At 51.4% G+C, this 21,184-nt stretch overlaps 1 protein-coding gene across 1 annotated transcript in view; it reads left to right on the forward strand.

Moving 5' to 3' along the window:
- Positions 1–21,184, forward strand: part of ARHGAP39 (Rho GTPase activating protein 39) — a 210,609-nt gene that overhangs the window by 146,758 nt on the left and 42,667 nt on the right. The window contains exons 4-5 of the mRNA XM_074558494.1: positions 3,758–5,147; positions 19,077–19,638. Coding sequence (XP_074414595.1) covers positions 3,758–5,147; positions 19,077–19,638 — 1,952 coding nt within the window. The remainder of the gene's footprint in view (positions 1–3,757; positions 5,148–19,076; positions 19,639–21,184) is intronic.

Here is a 21,184-nt window from a genome sequence, read left to right on the forward strand (position 1 = left end):
CCCAGCTCTAAATTTTAATTTCCAACTGCAAAATCTAAATAACACCAGGGCAGGGAAAGAAATCCTGGAAAAATTCATGGATTGGGTCAGTTTGGAAATATTCTTGTTTAGAAACCTCAAGTCCATCAAAAACCAAATAATTTTGGTTTAAAAGAATGTAATTTTATTTTTCAATAATTTTCTTAAAATGTGATTTATTCCCTGAGCCCCACCTTGATGGAGTGAGGGAATTAAAAAAAGCTCCACTAAAAGAATCGGGAATGTGAAAAATCCATAATTTTGGTTGTTTTTGTGGGGTTTTAAGGAATTTTTGAGCCGTGCTGGAATGAATAATGATATGCAAATTTCAGCCCAAAAATCGCCTTTTTGGGATTCCTTTGGCCGGTAGAAAATTCCCTTTTTTTTTTTTTTTTTTTTTTTTAATTTTTGACCATAATCCACGGAGCTTTCTGGAATGTTGTTTCCCTTTTATTTAATTTTTGGGATTGGATTTTGAGGATTTGACGGAAGCGCCGCCGCTCCCTCGGGGATTTTTCTTCGGGTCCAGATGGAATGTGAACGCCGGCAGCAAATCTGGGAATTAGGCGGTGGTTTCACCTGGTTTGAGGGAAAACACCTGGATTTAGGAGAGATTTGGGATTTGGGATTTGGGATTTGGGATTTGGGATTCGGGTGGGCGTGGGGAAAATGTGGAAATGCAGATTTTTTCAGGGAATTTCCAGATCATCTCATTCCAACCCTTTTCCATAGGCAGGGATGTCTCCCACTATCCCAAGTTGCTCCAAACCCTGTCCAGCCTGGAATTGGACACTTCCAGGGATGGGAAATCCACAGATTCCCTGGAAATTCCAGTCCAGCTCCTCTGTGGCTCTTCTGTTTTCTTTCCTCACGATTTTTGGGATCTGTGTATAAAAATCAGATTATTCATGAGGATTAAACACTTCCAGAAGAAACATGGAGCCATCCAAGATTTTTGAGCAGGAAAAGCAGATTTTTCGGGAGCGGAGCAAGGTTGGGAAGGGGGCTTGGAGCAACCTGGGGTGGTGGAAGGTGAAGCAGGAACTGGATGAGCTCTAAGCCCAAACCATTCCATGAATCCATGATTTTGTGGCCGTGGATGGAATTTTGGGGGTCTGGAAGGGGTTGGGATCCATCCAACCAAAACTCATCCAGGTTTTCCAACAGCAAGGAGTTGGCAGGAGGCTCAAATCTCCAGGAGCTCGAAAGGGAAGGAATAAATTGTTCCCAAATCCCTTGGAGCGAGGACAAAATCATGGAAAAGCAAGGAGAGACTGCGGAGCCTCCTGCAGGGAATTGTGGCTTTTTTTGGGAATTTTTCCCTCCAAACTCGGCGATTGGACCCACTCCAACCTTTTCCCGAGGGGGTTGGACAGAAGGGACAAATGTCTGGGAATAAATGGGAGCTGGGAGAGCAGACGGCGCCTCCGGAATGTTCCGTTCCCGCGTGGGATCGGCGGCAGGATGTGCTGCCCTGTGCCTTGGGAACGGCAAATTCCAGCTGGGATCCCTCCTGGGAGCTCCACAAAAAATCCAGCTCTGCTCTCCCCCTCCCTCCAAGGAGCAGGGAGGGAGGAGATGGAAATCCGCTGTGCCAGGGAGGAATTTCCTCGCGGGAGAATTTATTCCCAATATCCAATCCCGAGGGCAGGGATGCCTTCCACCATCCCGGGTTGCTCCAAGCGCTGTCCAAGCTGGCCTTGGACACTTCCAGGGATGGAGCAGCCTCAGATTCTCTGGGAATTCCATCCCAGAGCATCCTCACCCTCACAGGGTGGAATTCCTTCCCGTTATCCCACCCAATTCTCCCCTCTGGAAGTGGGAAGCCATTCCCGGTGTCCTGTCCCTCCACGCCTTGTCCAAGATCCAACCCCATCCCATCTCCATTTTCCAGCACTTGGGAATATCCATCCCCCAGTCCCAGCAGGTTCGGCACCAGCAATCCCAAATTTCATTGGAATTCTGACCCCTCTCCAATGACATTCCTCCCTGCAGGACCTCATTGCTGTGATGGAGCAGCTACAGCTTTTCTGGGAATTCCATCCCAGCCCCTCACCACCCTCACAGGGTGGAATTCCTTCCCGTTATCCCACCCAACTCTCCCCTCTGGAAGTGGGAAGCCATTCCCTGTGTCCTGTCCCTCCACGCCTTGTCCAAGATCCAACTCCATCCCATCTCCATTTTCCAGCACTTGGGAATATCCATCCTCCAGTCCCAGCAGGTTCGGCACCAACAATCCCAAATTTCCTTGGAATTCTGATCCCTCTCCAATGACATTCCTGCCCGCAGGACCTCATCGCTGTGATGGAGCAGCCACAGCTTTTCTGGGAATTCCATCCCAGAGCATCCCCACCCTCACAGGGTGGAATTCCTTCCCGTTATCCCACCCAACCCTCCCCTCCGTAAGTGGGAAGCCATTCTCGGTGTCCTGTCCCTCCATGCCTTGTCCAAGATCCAACCCCATCCCATCTCCATTTTCCAGCACTTGGGAATATCCATCCTCCAGTCCCAGGAGGTTTGGCACCAACAATCCCAAATTTCGTTGGAATTCTGACCTCCCCTCTCCAATGACATTCCTGCCCGCAGGACCTCATCGCTGCGATGGAGCAGCCACAGCTTTTCTGGGAATTCCATCCCAGCCCCTCCCCACCCTCACAGGGTGGAATTCCTTCCCGTTATCCCACCCAACCCTGCCCTCCGGAAGTGGGAAACCATTCCCGCTGTCCTGTCCCTCAAGATCCAACCCCATCCAATCCCTCCCATCCCTTGAGCCCTTGGGAATATCCATCCTCCAGTCCCAGGAGGTTCGGCACCAACAATCCCAAATTTTGGTGGAATTCTGACCCCTCTCCAATGACATTCCTCCCCACAGGACCTCATCGCTACGATGGAGCAGCCACAGCTTTTCTGGGAATTCCATCCCAGAGCATCCCCACCCTCACAGGGTGGAATTCCTTCCCGTTATCCCACCCAACCCTGCCCTCTGGAAGTGGGAAGCCATTCCCGGTGTCCTGTCCCTCAAGATCCAACCCCATCCAATCCCTCCCATCCCTTGAGCGCTTGGGAATATCCATCCTCCAGTCCCAGGAGGTTCGGCACCAACAATCCCAAATTTTGTTGGAATTCTGACCTCCCCCTTCCAATGACATTCCTGCCTGCAGGACCTCTTAGCTGCGATGGAGCAGCCACAGCTTTTCTGGGAATTCCATCCCAGAGCATCCTCACCCTCACAGGGTGGAATTCCTTCCCAGTATCCCATTTATCCCTCCCCTCTGGAAGTGGGAAGCCATTCCCTGTGTCCTGTCCCTCCACGCCTTGTCCAAGATCCAACCCCATCCCATCTCCATTTTCCAGCACTTGGGAATATCCATGCCCCAGTCCCAGCAGGTTCGGGACCAACAATCCCAAATTTCCTTGGAATTCTGACCCCTCTCCAATGACATTCCTGCCCGCAGGACCTCTTCGCTGTGATGGAGCAGCCACAGCTTTTCTGGGAATTCCATCCCAGAGCATCCTCACCCTCACAGGGTGGAATTCCTTCCCGTTATCCCACCCAACCCTGCCCTCTGGAAGTGGGAAGCCATTCCCTGTCTCCTGTCCCTCAAGATCCAACCCCATCCAATCCCTCCCATCCCTTGAGCACTTGGGAATATCCATCCCCCAGTCCCAGCAGGTTCGGCACCAACAATCCCAAATTCCGTTGGAATTCTGACCCCCACCGTGATGTTTCTCCCGGCAGGACCTCGTCGCTCCGATGGAACGCCGGCACCAAGGAGCGGATGCTGATCAAGGTGACGGACCGCGAGCCCAGCTTCCTCCTCCACCAAGGCAACGGCTACGCCGCCGAGAACCAGCCCGGCTCGCGCTCCCGCCGGCCCTCGGGCGGCCAGCAGTCCCCCAACCTCCAAACCTTCTCCTCGGACGCCGACAGCTCCGTCTTCTTCCCCGAGAGGAAGCCGTCGCCCTTCCTGAAGCGCGCCGAGCACGCCGGCAGCTGCTCGCCGCTGCTGGGCCGCGGCGGCGACTCCTTCTGCCACCGCAAGGCCTCGAGCGAGTCGCAGCCGTCGTCGCCGCGCTACGCCTACGAGCCGCCGCTCTACGAGGAGCCGCCCATGGAGTACCAGGCGCCCATCTACGACGAGCCGCCCGTGGACATGCAGTACGAGGCCAGCAGCGGCGGCTACAAGGCCGGCTCGCCGCAGAAGTCGCCCATCCGCAAGCCGCACGCCTTCCTGCAGTCGCCCAAGCAAGGCGCCAACTCGCCCTACCAGCAGCTGGTGCTCACCAAGCAGAAGTGCCCCGAGCGCTTCATGAGCCTGGAGTACAGCCCGGCCGGCAAGGAGTACGTGCGGCAGCTGGTCTACGTGGAGCAGTCGGGCTCCAGCCCCAAGATGAAGACGGGCTTGCGGCACAAATACTCCCCCAACCCCATCGGCGGCTCCTACTCGCTGCAGCACAGCCCCTGCCTGGTGCGCGACCAACGCCTGGACGTCAAATCCGGCGACTACAGCAGCATGGAGGGCGCCGACTTCTGCGCCGGCCCCGCGGGCGCCCCGGCGGCCGGCCAGGCCGAGGACTCCATGTCGTGGTCCAGCCAGCAGGACACCTTGTCCTCCAGCGGTTACTCGCCCTCCACCAGGAAGAGGAAAAGCCGCAAGCCCTCGGCCAACCATGACGCCAACGCCTCCTCCACGGACGGCTCCGCCGAGCGGGAGGCGCCGGGAGAGCCGGGCGAGGAGCGGGCGGCGCCCACGCGGTCGCCGATGAACCGGACGGAGAGCAAGGCGGCCGAGGCGGAGGCGGCGTCGCGGGCGTTCCCGGAGCCGTTCCTGGCGCAGGCGCGGCTGGCGTGGGAGGCGCAGCAGGCTCACTACCACATGAAGCAGAGGAGCAGCTGGGATTCGCAGAAGGACGGCTCGGGCTACGAGAGCGACGGCGCGCTGCCGCTGCCCATGCCGGGCCCCGTGGTCAGGGCCTTCAGCGAGGACGAGGCACTGGCGCAGCAGGAGAACAAGCACTGGAAGAGGAACACCTTCGAGAAGCTGGGCTTCCCGCAGATCCTGCTGGAGAAGAGCGTCTCGGTGCAGACCAACCTGGCGTCGCCCGAGCCATACCTGCATCCGTCTCAGGTAACGCCCTCGGGAACCTTCTCGGGTTTAGGGGCTTCTGCTGCGGTGGAGATCCAGTGGGATGGTCCCTGGGATCTCTGGGTCATGGTGGCCTCAGCTCGGTGCCGTGGGTTCTCCTGACTCGGTGTGGGGCAGCTCCTGGAGCCACAAAGCTCCCAGGAGGTTCCTGGGTGCCCATCCCTGGCTGGTCCCTCAGGGAAGTTGGTCCTCTACAAGGTGGTCCTTCAAAGTCGGTCCTTGCCAAGGTGGTCCCTCAAAGATGTTGGTCCTTGCCAAGGTGGTCCCTCGATGTTGATCTTGGCCAAGGTGGTCCCTCAAAGAAGCTGGTCCTTAGCAAGGTGGTCCCTCCAAGACGTTGGTCTTGGCCAAGGTGGTCCTTCAAAGTTGGTCCTAAGCAAGGTGGTCCTTTAAAGTTGGCCTTTGCCAAGGTGGTCACTCAAAGATGTTGGTCTTGGCCAAGGTGGTCCTTCAAAGTTGGTCCTTGGCCAAGGTGGTCCCTCAAAGAAGTTGGTTCTTGGCAGGTTGGTCCCTTCAAAGTTGGTGCTTGGCCAAGGTGGTCCCTCAAAGTTGGTCATCACCAAGGTGGTCCTTCAAAGCTGGTTCTTGCCAAGGGGATCCCTCAAAGTTGGTCCTTGCCAAAGTGGTTTCTCCAGGATGTTCATCCCTGCCAAGGTGGTCCCTCAAAGAAGTTGGTCTTGGCCAAGGTGGTCCTTCAAAATTGGTCATTAGCAAGGTGGTCCTTTAAAGTTGGTCCTAGCCAAGGTGGTCCTTCAAAGTCGGTCATTGGCAAGGTGGTCCCTCCAAGATGTTGGTCTTGGCCAAGGTGGTCCTTAAAAGCTGGACCTTGCCAAGGTGGTTCTTCAAAATTAGTCCTTGCCAAAGTGGTCCCCCAAAGAAGTTGGTCCTTGGCCAACATCTTCAAAGTTCATCCTTGCCAAGGTGGTCCCTCAAAGATGTTGGTCATCACCAAGGTGGTCCCTCAAAGTTCATCTTGCCAAGGTGGTCCTTTAAAGTCAGACCTTGCCAAAGTGGACCCTCAAAGAAGGTGGTCTTGGCCAAGGTGGTCCCTCAAAGTTGGTCATCACCAAGGTGGTCCTTCAAAGTTGGTTCTTGCCAAGGGGATCCCTCAAAGTTGGTCTTTGCCAAGGTGGTCCTTCAAAGAACTTTGTCCTTGGCAAGGTGGTCCCTCAAAGATGTTGGTCCTTGCCAAGGTGGTCCTTTAAAGTCAGACCTTGCCAAGGTGGTCCCTCAAAGAAGTTGGTCCTTTCCAAGGTGGTCCCTCAAAGTTGGTCCTTGCCAAAGTGGTCTCTCCAGGATGTTCGTCCCTTCCAAGGTGGTCCCTCAAAGAAGTTGGTCTTGGCCAAGGTGGTCCTTCAAAATTGGTCATTAGCAAGGTGGTCCTTTAAAGTTGGTCCTAGCCAAGGTGGTCCTTCAAAGTCGGTCCTAAGCAAGGTGGTCCCTCAAAGATGTTGGTCTTGGCCAAGGTGGTCCTTAAAAGCTGGACCTTGCCAAGGTGGTTCTTCAAAATTGGTCCTTGGCAAAGTGGTCCCTCAAAGAAGTTGGTCCTTGGCCAACATCTTCAAAGTTCATCCTTGCCAAGATGATCCCTCAAAGATGTTGGTCATCACCAAGGTGGTCCCTCAAAGTTCATCTTGCCAAGGTGGTCCTTCAAAGAAGTTGGTCTTGGCCAAGGTGATCCTTCAAAGTTGGTCCTAAGCAAGGTGGTCCTTTAAAGTTGGCCTTTGCCAAGGTGGTCACTCAAAGATGTTGGTCTTGGCCAAGGTGGTCCTTAAAAGCTGGACCTTGCCAAGGTGGTTCTTCAAAATTGGTCCCTGCCAAAGTGGTGCCTCAAAGAAGTTGGTCCTTGGCCAACATCTTCAAAGCTCATCCTTGCCAAGATGATCCCTCAAAGATGTTGGTCATCACCAAGGTGGTCCCTCAAAGTTCATCTTGCCAAGGTGGTCCTTCACAGATGTTGGTCCTTAGCAAGGTGGTCCCTCCAAGATGTTGGTCTTGGCCAAGGTGGTCCTTCAAAGTTGGTCCTAAGCAAGGTGGTCCTTTAAAGATGGTCTTTGCCAAGGTGGTCCTTCAAAGTTGGTCCTTGCCAAAGTGGACCCTCAAAGAAGTTGGTCTTGGCCAAGGTGGTCCTTCAAAGTTGGTCCTTGGCCAAGGTGGTCCCTCAAAGAAATTGGTCCTTTCCAAGGTGGTCTCTCCAGGATGTTGGTCCTTGCCAAGGTGGTCCCTCAAAGAAGTTGGTCTTGGCCAAGGTGGTCCTTCAAAGTTGGTCATTAGCAAGGTGGTCCCTCAAAGTTGGTCCTTGCCAAAGTGGTCTCTCCAGGATGTTCGTCCCTGCCAAGGTGGTCCCTCAAAGAAGTTGGTCTTGGCCAAGGTGGTCCTTCAAAATTGGTCATTAGCAAGGTGGTCCTTTAAAGTTGGTCCTAGCCAGGGTGGTCCTTCAAAGTCGGTCCTAAGCAAGGTGGTCCCTCAAAGATGTTGGTCTTGGCCAAGGTGGTCACTCAAAGATGTTTGTCTTGGCCAAGGTGGTTCTTCAAAATTGGTCCTTGCCAAGGTGGTCCCTCAAAGATATTGGTCCTTATCAAAATGGTCCCTCAAAGAAGTTGGTCCTTGGCCAACATCTTCAAAGTTCATCCTTGCCAAGGTGGTCCCTCAAAGATGTTGGTCTTGGCCAAGGTGGTCCTTTAAAGTCAGACCTTGCCAAGGTGGTCCCTCCAAGACGTTGGTCTTGGCCAAAGTGGTCCTTCAAAATTGGTCATTAGCAAGGTGGTCCTTCAAAGTCGGTCATTGGCAAGGTGGTCCCTCCAAGATGTTGGTCTTGGCCAAGGTGGTCCTTAAAAGCTGGACCTTGCCAAGGTGGTTCTTCAAAATTGGTCCTTGCCAAAGTGGTCCCTCAAAGAAGTTGGTCCTTGGCCAACATCTTCAAAGTTCATCCTTGCCAAGATGATCCCTCAAAGATGTTGGTCATCACCAAGGTGGTCCCTCAAAGTTCATCTTGCCAAGGTGGTCCTTTAAAGTCAGACCTTGCCAAGGTGGTCCCTCAAAGAAGTTGGTCTTGGCCAAGGTGGTCCTTCAAAGTTGGTCCTAAGCAAGGTGGTCCTTTAAAGTTGGTCATTGCCAAGGTGGTCCCTCAAAGATGTTGGTCATCACCAAGGTGGTCCCTCAAAGTTCATCTTGCCAAGGTGGTCCTTCAAAGATGTTGGTCCTTGCCAAAGTGGACCCTCAAAGATGTTGGTCTTGGCCAAGGTGGTCCTTCAAAATTGGGCTTTGCCAAAGTGGTCCCTCAAAGAATTTGGTCCTTGCCAAAGTGGTCTCTCCAGGATGTTGGTCCCTGCCAAGGTGGTCCCTCAAAGAAGTTGGTCCTTGGCAAGGTGATCCCTCAAAGAAGTTGGTCCTTGGCCAACATCTTCAAAGGTCATCCTTGCCAAGGTGGTCCCTCAAAGATGTTGGTCTTGGCCAAGGTGGTCCTTTAAAGTCAGACCTTGCCAAGGTGGTCCCTCAAAGAAGTTGGTCCTTTCCAAGGTGGTCCCTCAAAGTTGGTCCTTGCCAAGCTGGTCCCTCAAAGAATTTGGTCCTTGCCAAGGTGGTCTCTCCAGGATGTTGGTCCCTGCCAAGGTGGTCCCTCAAAGATGTTGGTCCTTGCCAAGGTGGTCCTTTAAAGTCAGACCTTGCCAAGGTGGTCCCTCAAAGAAGTTGGTCCTTTCCAAGGTGGTCCCTCAAAGTTGGTCCTTGCCAAGGTGGTCCTTTAAAGTCAGACCTTGCCAAGGTGGTCACTCAAAGATGTTGGTCTTGGCCAAGGTGGTCCTTCAAAGTTGGTCCTTGCCAAGGTGGTCCTTCAAAGAAATTGGACATTCCCAGGGTGGTCCTTCAAAACTGGTCCTTAACAAGGTGGTCTCTCAAAGATGCTGCTCTTGGGCAAGGTGGTCCCTCAAAGTTCATCCTTGCCAAGGTGGTTTCTCAAAGAGGTTGGTCCTTACTAAGGTAAGGTCCCTCAGACAAGTTGGTCCTTCAAGGAGCTGGTCCTTGCCAAGGTGGTCCTTCAAACGCGTCGGTCCTTAGCAAGGTGGTCCCTCAAAACCTTGGGATGAAAGAGCCACCAGTTCTCCAGGATTTGCTCCCCAGGGTTGTGCGCTGCCTGTTCCTTCCCTGGAGATCCAAACTCCCGTTCCAGAGGAGATCCTGAGGCTCTGACCTGGAATTGCTGGAGCTGGTGCACCCCATGTGCCCAACTCCATCCCATCAGATGTCTCCATGGTTCTTGGATTTCCTCCACCAGCTTCTGGATGTCCTCCACCATCTTCTGGATGTCCATCATCTTCTGGATGTCCTCCATCATCTTCTGGATGTCCTCCATCCATCCCTTCCTCTCCAGGGAAAGGCTGTCAGGGCTTCCAAAAAACAGGTGATGACACCATCCATGAGGAGAAATCCCACCTGGAGAACTTCCAGACTTCCTGGAAGATGGAATTGGGTGTCATCAGGAAGGAGACCCTGGACATGGACCTGGGAAACAGAAATCATCTGGAAAATTCCCTTTTTGTCCATGGGAATCGGTGGAGCAGCAGCAGAAGATTCCTGAAGCACAGGAGAAGGTCCAAACCCAAAGCTGGAGAGCTCCAGGTCCACTCTGGATCTTCACGCCAGGAGGAAAAGCTGCCACCGTTGGTGATCCCACACCTTCTTCACAAGATGTGGTGGGAATCTTCTCCGCTCCCCAGAGGTTCCTGTCCTGGTGGTCCCATCTGCTGTCCTCAACCTCAGGGACACCACGGTGGTGGGACACCAACAACGGTTTCTCAGAGAAGCTGTGGCTGCTCCATCCCTGGAATTGTCCAGGTTGGACAGGGCTTGGAGAAACCTGGGATCATGGAAGGTGTCCCCGGCCACCAGAACGGGAGGACCTTGAAGGTCCCTCCCATGGTCACGGTTGGTTGTCACCATGGAGTGTCCCCACATCCCAGCCCCACCCAGGTGGCCCCAGGACCTTCTCCCTGGAGGATTCCCAAGTTCCTGAGGTGGCACCACGGCCACCCCATGGGCCAGGCAGGAGGTCACAGCCATTTGAGGTGACACCCGATGGTTCATCTCCTTCTTGTAGGCCAGGATATCTCCCAGGTTCATTTAGGTGCTAATTAGAGCTAATTAGGGCTGAAGTTCATTTCCTGTTGGCTCTGGCAGCAGAAGATCCACCATATTTCATGTCTGGTGTCACTCCCTGGCCTGTCCTGGTGGTCCCATCTGCTGTCCTCGACCTCAGGGACACCACGGTGGTGGGACACCAACAACGGTTTCCCAGAGAAGCTTTGGCTGCCCCATCCCTGGAATTGTCCAGGTTGGACAGGGCTTGGAGAAACCTGGGATCATGGAAGGTGTCCCTGGCCACCGGAACAGGAGGACCTTGAAGGTCCCTCCCATGGTCACGGTTGGTTGTCACCATGGAGTGTCCCCACATCCCAGCCCCGCCCAGGTGGCTCCAGGACCTTCTCCCTGGAGGATTCCTGAGTTCCTGAGGTGGCACCACGGCCACCCCATGGGCCAGGCAGGAGGTCACGGCCATTTGAGGTGACACCTGATGGTTCATCTCCTTCTTGTAGGCCAGGACATCTCCCAGGTTCATTTAGGGGCTAATTAGAGCTAATTAGGGCTGAAGTTCATTTCCTGTTGGCTCTGGCAGCAGAAGATCCACCACATTTCATGTCTGGTGTCACTCCCTGGCCTGTCCTGGTGGTCCCATCTGCTGTCCTCGACCTCAGGGACACCACGGTGGTGGGACACCAACAACGGTTTCCCAGAGAAGCTTTGGCTGCCCCATCCCTGGAATTGTCCAGGTTGGACAGGGCTTGGAGAAACCTGGGATCATGGAAGGTGTCCCCGGCCACCGGAACAGGAGGACCTTGAAGGTCCCTCCCATGGTCACGGTTGGTTGTCACCATGGAGTGTCCCCACATCCCAGCCCCACCCAGGTGGCCCCAGGACCTTCAGCCTGGAGGATTCCCGAGTTCCTGAGGTGGCACCACGGCCACCCCATGGGCCAGGCAGGAGGTCACGGCCATTTGAGGTGACACCCGATGGTCCATCCCCTTCTTGTAGGCCAGGACATCTCCCAGGTTCATTTAGGTGCTAATTAGAGCTAATTAGGGCTGAAGTTCATTTCCTGTTGGCTCTGGCAGCAGAGGGTCACTTCCGGTGTCACTCCCTGACCACGTTCTCCTTGGCTGGAGAACATCGATGTCCTCAACCAACGGGGTCATTTCCTTCTCTTGGTGGCTCTGGTCCAGCCCGTGGACCAGGTTTTGGAAGAGCCCCGTCCCCAGCAGTGGCCAAGTGAGACCTTCGAGCATCTCCTGCATCTCCTTCCACCCAGGAAACCCCAGGTTGGAGGACACAGAAGGACCTTTGGGGTGAGGTGACCTCCGTGGGGACACCACATCTGGGTTCCTTGCGGGATGAAGGGTCTCCATCCCACGTCCCCACCATGGTCATGATGGGAGTGGAGCGATGTCCATGAGAAGATCTCATTGAAACAGGACCAGTGGTTGGGGACAGGAACCTTGACTTGTTTGAAGAAGTAAAAGTTCAGCTGACCAGGTTGGAGGACACAGAAGGACCTTTGGGGTGAGGTGACCTCCACGGGGACACCACATCTGGGTTCCTTGAGGGATGAAGGGTCTCCATCCCATGTCCCCACCATGGTCATGATGGGAGTGGAGCGATGTCCATGGGAAGATCTCCACATTGGAACAGGACGAGTGGTTGGAGACAGGAACAGACAGGAACCTTGGCTTGTTTGGAGAAGTTCAGTAGAAACCCCATGGGCCTTCAGCTGAGTTGGAGGACACAGAAGAACCTTTTGGGTGAGGTGACCTCCACAGGGACACCAGGGCTGGGTTCCTTGAGTGATGAAGATCCCATGTTCCCATCCCACGTCCCCACCATGGTCACCATGGTCATGATGGGAGTGGAGCAATGTCCATGAGAAGATCTCATTGGAACAGGACGAGTGGTTGGAGACAGGAACCTTGACTTGTTTGAAGGAGCAGAAGCTCCGTAGAAGTTCGGCTGCCAGCAGCTCTGGTGGCTCCTTGGGTGGCTTCCTTGTCCCCCCTGGACTTTCCACCTCCTGGGTCTTTCCACCTTCTGCTTTTCTTCTGTTCCTCATCTGAAGCCCAGCCCCGAGTCCGTGGCAGCACTGGCGTCACCTTGCCCAGGGCCACCGAGGTGGGGACAGCGGTGTCACCTCCGCATGGTGTGGCAGGTCCTTCCTGCCATGGGTCACGTCCCCAGGGCCACCAAACCTGGTGGTGCTGGCCTGGATGGGCAGAAGATGATGAAGCCACCTTGGCTGACTGCAGGACCATGGAATTGTCCAGAATTGTCCAGTTGTCCATCCCAATTGTCCCTTGTTGGTCTCCTCCATGGTGGCCACCAGATGTTGGTGACTTCACCTCCTGAGGTGTCATCCACCAGCTGTGCTGGTGCCACCTGGAGGAGGACACTGGGTTCCTTTTGTCCATCCCAGTTGTCCCTCATTGATCTCCTCCATGGTGGCCACCAGATGTTGGTCCCTCATCCTCCTGGGGTGACATCCACCAGCTGTGCTTGTTCCAGCAGGAGGAGGACACTGGGTTCCTCTGGGTTCTCTGGGTCCATCCCAATTGTCCCTCATTGACCTCCTCCATGGTGGCCACCAGATGTTGGGGTGACATCCAGAAGCTGGGCTGGTTCCAGCAGGAGGAGAACACTGAGGTCCTCTGGGTCCTTTTGTCCATCCCATTTGTCCCTCATTGGCCTCCTCCATGGTGGCCACCAGCTGTTGGTGACTCCACCTCCTGGAGTGACATCCAGAAGCTGTGCTGGTGCCACCAGGAGGAGAACACTGGTCCACAGAGGTCCTCTGGGTCCTTTTGTCCATCCCAATTGTCCCTTGTTGACCTCCATGGTGGCCACCATCTGCTGAGGTGACATCCACCAGCAGGAGGAGAACACTGGGGTCCTCTGGGTCCATCCCAATTGTCCCTCATTGACCTCCTCCATGGTGGCCACCAGCTGTTGGTGACTCCTTTTGTCCATCCCAATTGTCCCTTGTTGTCCTCCATGGTGGCCACCAGCTGTTGGTGACTCCACCTCCTGGGGTGACATCCAGAAGCTGTGCTGGTGCCACCAGGAGGAGAACACTGGTCCACAGAGGTCCTTTTGTCCATCCCAATTGTCCCTTGTTGTCCTCCATGGTGGCCACCAGCTGTTGGTGACTCCACCTCCTGGGGTGACATCCAGAAGCCGTGCTGGTGCCACCAGGAGGAGAACACTGGTCCACAGAGGTCCTCTGGGTCCTTTTGTCCATCCCAATTGTTCCTTGTTGACCTCCATGGTGGCCACCATCTGCTGAGGTGACATCCACCTGCAGGAGGAGAACACTGGGGTCCTCTGGGTCCATCCCAATTGTCCCTTGTTGTTCTCCGCCATGGTGGCCACCAGATGTTGGTGACTCCTTTTGTCCATCCCAATTGTCCCTTGTTGTCCTCCATGGTGGCCATCAGCTGTTGGTGACTCCTTCTGTCCATCCCAATTGTCCCTCATTGACCTCCTCCATGGTGGCCACCAGCTGTTGGTGACCCCACCTCCTGGGGTGACATCCACCAGTGCCACCAGGAGGAGGACACTGGGGTCCTCTGGACCCTTTTGTCCATCCCAGTTGTCCCTTGTTGATCTCCTCCATGGTGGCCACCAGCTGTTGGTGACTCCACCTCCTGGGGTGACATCCACCGGTGCCACCAGGAGGAGGACACTGGGGTCCTCTGGCTCCTTCCCACTGGCAGCTGTGCCACCTGAGCATCTCCTGTCCCTCAGGAGGTTCAGAAGGACCATCCATGTTCCTCACGGCTTGGAGGAGCCACCAGCCTCCTCCTGTGGCCACTCCTGGAAGGTGATTGGCTGTCCTGGGGGGCTGGTAGGGGTGGGCGTGTCCCCAAAATATGGGAGGAGCCCAAAGCCACTCCCACTTTGTTCCCCCCAAGTTCTTGTGACCCAGACTGGGGACAGCCCGGCTGTCACTCATCCCCTCCTGGCCCCTCCCTCCCTCCTGCAGCCAATCGGTGCTGGGCCCGCCTTGGTGCCAGCCAATCACGCGCCGCCTGGCCGTGGTGGGGTTGAGGAGAAGCTCCTGGAGAGGACGAGGCTGGGGGGAAACCTCGGAATGCTGCGGTGGTTGGGTGGGTGGTGGGTGGGTTAGTTATTGATTGATTGATTGATTGATTGATTGATTGATTGATTTGTTGGTTAACTGATTGGATTTTTGGTTGATTGGTTGGTTTCTTGTTTGATTGATTGGTTGATTGGCTTGTCAGATCAATTATTTAGTTGGTTGGTTGATTTGTTGGTTAACTGATTGGTTTGTTGGTTGATTGGTTGATTGGTTGGTTTCTTGTTTGATTGATTGGTTGATTGGTTGATTGGTTTGTCAGATCAATTAATTGGTTGGTTGGTTGATTTGTTGGTTGGTGATTGATTGATTGAGTGATTTGATGGTTGACTGATTGGTTTGTTGGTTGATTGGTCGGTAGGTTGGTTGGTCGGTAGGTTGGTTGGTTGGTTGATTTGTTGGCTGGTTGATTGATTGATTGATTGATTGGCTGATTGGTTTGTCAGATCAATTAATTGGTTGGTTGGTTTGTTATTTGATTGATGGGTTGATTAGTTTGTCAGATCAATTAATTGGTTGGTTGGTTTGTTATTTGATTGATTGGTTGATTGGTTTGTCAGATCAGTTAATTGGTGGGTTGGTTGAATGGTTGTTTGGTCAAGTTGATTGACTGATTTGTTGATTGATTGGTTGATTGATTAGTTGATTGGTTTGTCAGATCAATTAATTGGTTGGTTGCTTGGTTGGTTGGTTGATTGATTCACTGATTGATTGGTTGATTGCTTTTTTGGATCAATTCATTGGTTGGTTGGTTTCTCTCTTCGTTTCTCCGCTTCTCAGTTGGTTGACTGATCAGCTTGTTGGCTGATTTATTGGTTGATTGATTGATTAATTGATTGGTTGATTGATTGCTTTTTCGGATCACTTCATTGGTGGGTTGGTTTCTCTGCTCGTTTCTCCACTTGCCAGTCGATTGATTGATCAGCTTGTTGGCTGATTTATTGGCTGCATGATTGGTTGGTTGGTTGATTGGTTGGTTTCTTGTTTGATTGATTGGTTGATTGGTTGATTGGTTGATTGGTTTGTCAGATCAATTAATTGGTTGGTTGATTTGTTGGTTGGTGATTGATTGATTGATTGATTGATTGACTGATTGATTTGTTGGTTGATTGGTTGGTAGGTTGGTTGGTAGGTTGGTTGATTTGTTGGCCGGTTGATTAATTGATTGATTGATTTGTTGGTTGGTTTGTCAGATCAATTAATTGGTTGGTTGGTTTGTTATTTGATTGATTGGTTGATTAGTTTGTCCGATCAGTTAATTGGTGGGTTGGTTGAATGGTTGGTTGGTCAAGTTGATTGACTGATTTGTTGATTGATTGGTTGATTGATTAGTTGATTGGTTTGTCAGATCAATTAATTGGTTGGTTGATTGATTGATTGCTTTTTTGGATCAATTCATTGGTTGGTTGGTTTCTCTCTTCGTTTCTCCGCTTCTCAGTTAGTTGACTGATCAGCTTGTTGGCTGATTTGTTGGTTGATTGATTGATTGATTGATTGGTTTGTTGGTTGGTTGATTCGTTGAGTGATTGGTCAATTGCTTTGTCAGATCAATTCATTGCTTGCTTGGTTTCTCTGTTGGTTTCTCCACTTGTCAGTTGATCGATTGATCAGCTTGTTGGCTGATTTATTGGTTGGATGATTGATTGATGGATTGATTGGTTGATGGATTGATTGGTTGATTGATTTGTCAGATCAATTCATTGGTTGGTTGGTTGGTTTCTCTGTTGGTTTCTCCTCTTGTCAGTTGATCGATTGATCAGCTTGTTGGCTAATTTATTGTTTGGATGATTGGTTGATTGGTTGATTGATTGATTGATTGGTTGATTGCTTTTTCGGATCAATTCATTGGTGGGTTGGTTTCTCTGCTCGTTTCTCCACTTGCCAGTCGATTGATTGATCAACTTGTTGGCTGATTTATTGGCTGGATGATTGGTTGGTTGGTTGATTGATTGATTTTTGATTGGTTTGTCAGATCAATTCTTTGATTGGTTGGTTGGTTTATTGATTGGTTGATGGATTGGTTTACTGGTTGTTTCATTGATGGACTTATTCATTGATTGGTTTGTTGATTGATCTATTGGTTGGTTGTTTGATTGATGGAGCTGTTGGTTGGTTGGTTGGTTGATTGATTGAGCCATTGATTGGTTGGTTGATTGCTTGGTTGGTCTGTTGGTTGATTGATTGAGACATTGATTGGTTAGTTGGTTGGTTGGTTGGTTGATTGATTAGTTGATTGGTTTGTCAGATCAATTAATTGGTTGGTTGCTTGGTTGATTGATTCACTGATTGATTGGTTGATTGCTTTTTTGGATCAATTCATTGGTTGGTTGGTTTCTCTCTTCGTTTCTCCGCTTCTCAGTTAGTTGACTGATCAGCTTGTTGGCCGATTTATTGGTTGATTGATTGATTGATTGATTGGTTTGTTGGTTGGTTGATTTGTTGAGTGATTGGTCAATTGCTTTGTCAGATCAATTCATTGGTTGCTTGCTTGCTTGCTTGGTTTCTCTGTTGGTTTCTCCACTTGTCAGTTGATCGATTGATCAGCTTGTTGGCTGATTTATTGGTTGGATGATTGATTGATGGATTGATTGGTTGATGGATTGATTGGTTGATTGATTTGTCAGATCAATTCTTTGGTTGGTTGGTTGGTTTCTCTGTTGGTTTCTCCTCTTGTCAGTTGATCGATTGATCAACTTGTTGGCTAATTTATTGTTTGGATGATTGGTTGATTGGTTGATTGATTGATTGATTGGTTGATTGATTGCTTTTTCAGATCAATTCATTGGTGGGTTGGTTTCTCTGCTCGTTTCTCCACTTGCCAGTCGATTGATTGATCAACTTGTTGGCTGATTTATTGGCTGGATGATTGGTTGGTTGGTTGATTGATTGATTGGTTGATTGGTTGGTTGGTTGATTTGTTCGTTGGTTGATTGATTGATTGGTTGATTGGTTTGTCAGACCAGTTCATTGGTTGGTTGGTTCGTTGGTTGGATTCTCTGTTTGTTTCTCCACTTGTCAGTTGGTTGATTGATCAGCTTGTTGGCTGATTTATTGGTTGGATGATTGGTTGATTTATTGATTGATTGATTGGTTGGTTGATTTGTTCGTTGGTTGGTTGATTGATTGATTGATTGGTTGATTGGTTTGTCAGACCAATTCATTGATTGGTTGGTTTCTGTTTTGGTTTCTCCACTTGTCAGTTAGTAGATTGATCAGCTTGTTGGCTGATTTGTTGGTTGATTGATTGATTGGTTGGTTGATTGATTGGTTCATTGATTGAGCCATTAGTTCATTGGTTCATTGGTTTATTGGCTGGTCCATTTTTTGACCTGTTGCTCGATCAATCAATCAATCAATCAATCACTCCATCAACACTGCCGTGGTTGATTGGTTTGTTGATTGATCAGTTGGTTGATTGATTGATTGAGCCATTGGCTGGTTGGCTGGTTGATTGATCAGTTGGTTTGTTGATTGGTTCATTGATTAATCTGGTGGTTTGTTGATTGAGCCGTTGGTTGACTGATTGGTTTATTGGTTGGTTGATTGGTTTGTTGATTGATTGATTGATTGAGCCGTTGGTTGGTTGGTTGATTGAGCCATTGATTGGTTGGTTGATTGGTTTGTTGATTGATCAGATGGCTGATTGATTGATTTATTGATTGATTGAGCCGTTGGTTGGTTGGTTGGTTGATTGAGCCATTGATTGGTTGGTTGGTTGGTTGGTTGATTGATCAGTTGTTTCATTGATTGATTGAGCCATTGGCTGGTTGGCTGGTTGATTGATCAGTTGGTTTGTTGACTGGTTCATTGATTAATCTGGTGGTTTGTTGATCGAGCCGTTGGTTGGCTGATTGGTTTACTGGTTGGTTGATTGGTTTGTTGATTGATTGATTGATTGATTGATTGAGCCATTGCTTGGTTGGTTGGTTGATTAAGCCATTGATTGGTTGGTTGGTTTGTTGATTGATCAGTTGGTTCATTGATTGATTGAGCCATTGGTTGGTTGGTTGGTTGGTTGAATGATCAGTTGGTTGATTGATTGATTGATTGATTGATTGAGCCATTGGTTGGTTGGCTGGTTGATTGATCAGTTGGTTTGTTGATTGGTTCATTGATTAATCTGGTAGTTTGTTGATCGAGCCGTTGGTTGACTGATTGGTTTACCGATTGGTTGATTGGTTTGTTGATTGATTGATTGATTGATTGATTGAGCCATTGGTTGGTTGGTTGGCTGGTTGAATGATCAGTTGATTGATTGATTGATTGATTGATTGATTGAGCCATTGGTTGGTTGGTTGGTTGAGCCATTGGTTGGTTGGTTGATTGATTGAGCCATTGATTGATTGGTTGGCTGGTTGAATGATCAGTTTGTTGATTGATTGATTGATTGATTGAGCCATTGGCTGGTTGGCTGGTTGATTGATCAGTTGGTTTGTTGGTTAATTCATTGATTAATCTGGTGGTTTGATGATTGAGCCATTGGTTGATTGGTTTACTGGTTGGGTTGATTGGTTTGTTTATTGATTGATTGATTGAGCCATTGGTTGGTTGGTTGATTGGTTTGTCAATTGATTGACTGATTGATTGAGCCATTGGTTCACTGGTTCATTGCTTTATTGGCCGCTCCATTTTTCAACCTGTTGCTCAATCGATCACCCAACCAACCGATCAATCAACCAATCGATCGATCCCTCACCCCCTCCTGTGTCCCGCAGTCGGAGGACCTGGGCGCGTGCGCGCCGTTCGAGGGCGGCCGGCCGGCGCGCGCCATGATGCCGAGCGCCAGCTGCGTCTTCCCCACGTTCACGCTGCGCAAGCCGTCCTCGGAGACGGACATTGAGAACTGGGCCTCCAAGCACTTCAACAAGCACACGCAGGGCCTCTTCCGCCGCAAGGTCTCCATCGCCAACATGCTGGCCTGGAGCAGCGAGTCCATCAAGAAGCCCATGATCATGACCAACGACCGCAACGTCAAGAAGGAGGCGTGCGAGATCTTCAAGCTCATCCAGATGTACATGGGCGACCGGCGCGCCAAGACGGACCAGCTGAGCGTGGCCTTGGAGGTGGCCACCAAGGGGTGGAGCGTGCAGGGGCTGCGGGACGAGCTCTACATCCAGCTGTGCCGGCAGACCACCGAGAACTTCCGCTACGAGAGCCTGGCGCGCGGCTGGGAGCTCATGGCCATCTGCCTGGCCTTCTTCCCGCCCACGCCCAAGTTCCACTCCTACCTGGAGGGCTACATCTACCGGCACATGGACCCGGTCAACGACACCAAAGGTGAGCGAGGAACGGCGGCACGGTGGCTCCTGGAGGGTCTCCAGGCCTGGTGGGATGGGGATTGGAGAGAGATGGGATAGGGGGAGGTGTCCCTGGATGGTCTTTGGGGTCACTTCCAGCCCGAGCCATTCCATGATTCCATGGATTTGGTTCCTTTCCTTTTGGATTAATCTCGTCATGGAGAGGATGAGGAACCCATCCAGAACATCTCCTGGAGGTGCACCTGGTGCTTTTGGGCCTTTCCCACCCTTCTTCTTCCCAGAATCCAGCAGGAACTGAGTTTTGACACCTTTGGGGGATCAGTGTCACCTCCACTCCTGGAACTTCTCCCATGCCCTGAAGTTCCTTCAAACCCAAACCATTCCGTGATTCCATGGATTTGGTTCCTTTCCTCTTGGAGGAATCTCCTGGTGGAAAGGTGGATGAGGAACCCATCCAGAACATCTCCTGGAGGTGCACCTGGTGCTTTTGGGTCTCTCCCACCCTTCTTCTTCCCAGAATCCAGCAGGAACTGAGCTTTGGCACCTTTGTTGTGGGATCAGTGTCACCTCCACTCCTGGAACTTCTCCCATTCCCTGAAGTTCCTTCCAACCCAAACCATTCCATGATTCCATGTCCCAACCCGTGGATTTGGTTCCTTTCCTTTTGGATTAATCTCGTCATGGAGAGGATGAGGAACCCATCCAGACCATCTCCTGGAGGTGCACCTGGTTTGGGGCCTTTCCCACCCTTCTCCTTCCCAGACATCCAACAGGAGATCCAAGAGGAAATGAGCTTTGACACCTTTGGATGAGGAACCCATCCAGAACATCTCCTGGAGGTGCACCTGGTGCTTTTGGGCCATTCCCACCCTTTTCCTTCCTGGAAATCCAATAGGAGATCCAAGAGGAACTGAGCTTTGACACCTTTGGGGGATCAGTGTCACCTCCACTCCTGGAACTTCTCAAGTTCCTCCCAACCCAAACCATCCCATGATTCCACGGTTTCCACCATTCCCACCTCCAGATGTTTCTTCTCAAGTAGCTTTGGACCCAAACCATTCCATGACTCCATGTCCCAGCCCATGGATTTGGTTCCTTTCCTCTTGGATTAATCTCGTCATGGAGAGGATGAGGAACCCATCCAGAACATCTTCTGGAGGTGCACCTGGTGCTTTTGGGCCTTTCCCACCCTTCTCCTTCCCAGAAATTCCACAGGAGATCCAAGAGGAAATGAGTTTTGACACCTTTGGATGAGGAACTCATCCAGAACATCTCCTGGAGGTGCACCTGGTTTGGGGCCTTTCCCAAACTTCTTCTTCCCAGAATCCAGCAGGAACTGAGCTTTGGCACCTTTGTTGTGGGATCAGTGTCACCTCCACTCCTGGAACTTCTCCCATTCCCTGAAGTTCCTTCCAACCCAAACCATTCCATGATTCCATGGATTTGGTTCCTTTCCTCTCGGATGAATCTCCTGGTGGAAAGGTGGATGAGGAGCTCATCCAGAACATCTCCTGGAGGTGCAACCATGGGGCCTTTCCCACCCTTCTCCTTCCCAGAATCCAACA

This window comes from Zonotrichia albicollis, chromosome 1, assembly GCF_047830755.1.
Source record: "Zonotrichia albicollis isolate bZonAlb1 chromosome 1, bZonAlb1.hap1, whole genome shotgun sequence".
In the NCBI taxonomy this organism is placed as follows: domain Eukaryota; kingdom Metazoa; phylum Chordata; class Aves; order Passeriformes; family Passerellidae; genus Zonotrichia; species Zonotrichia albicollis.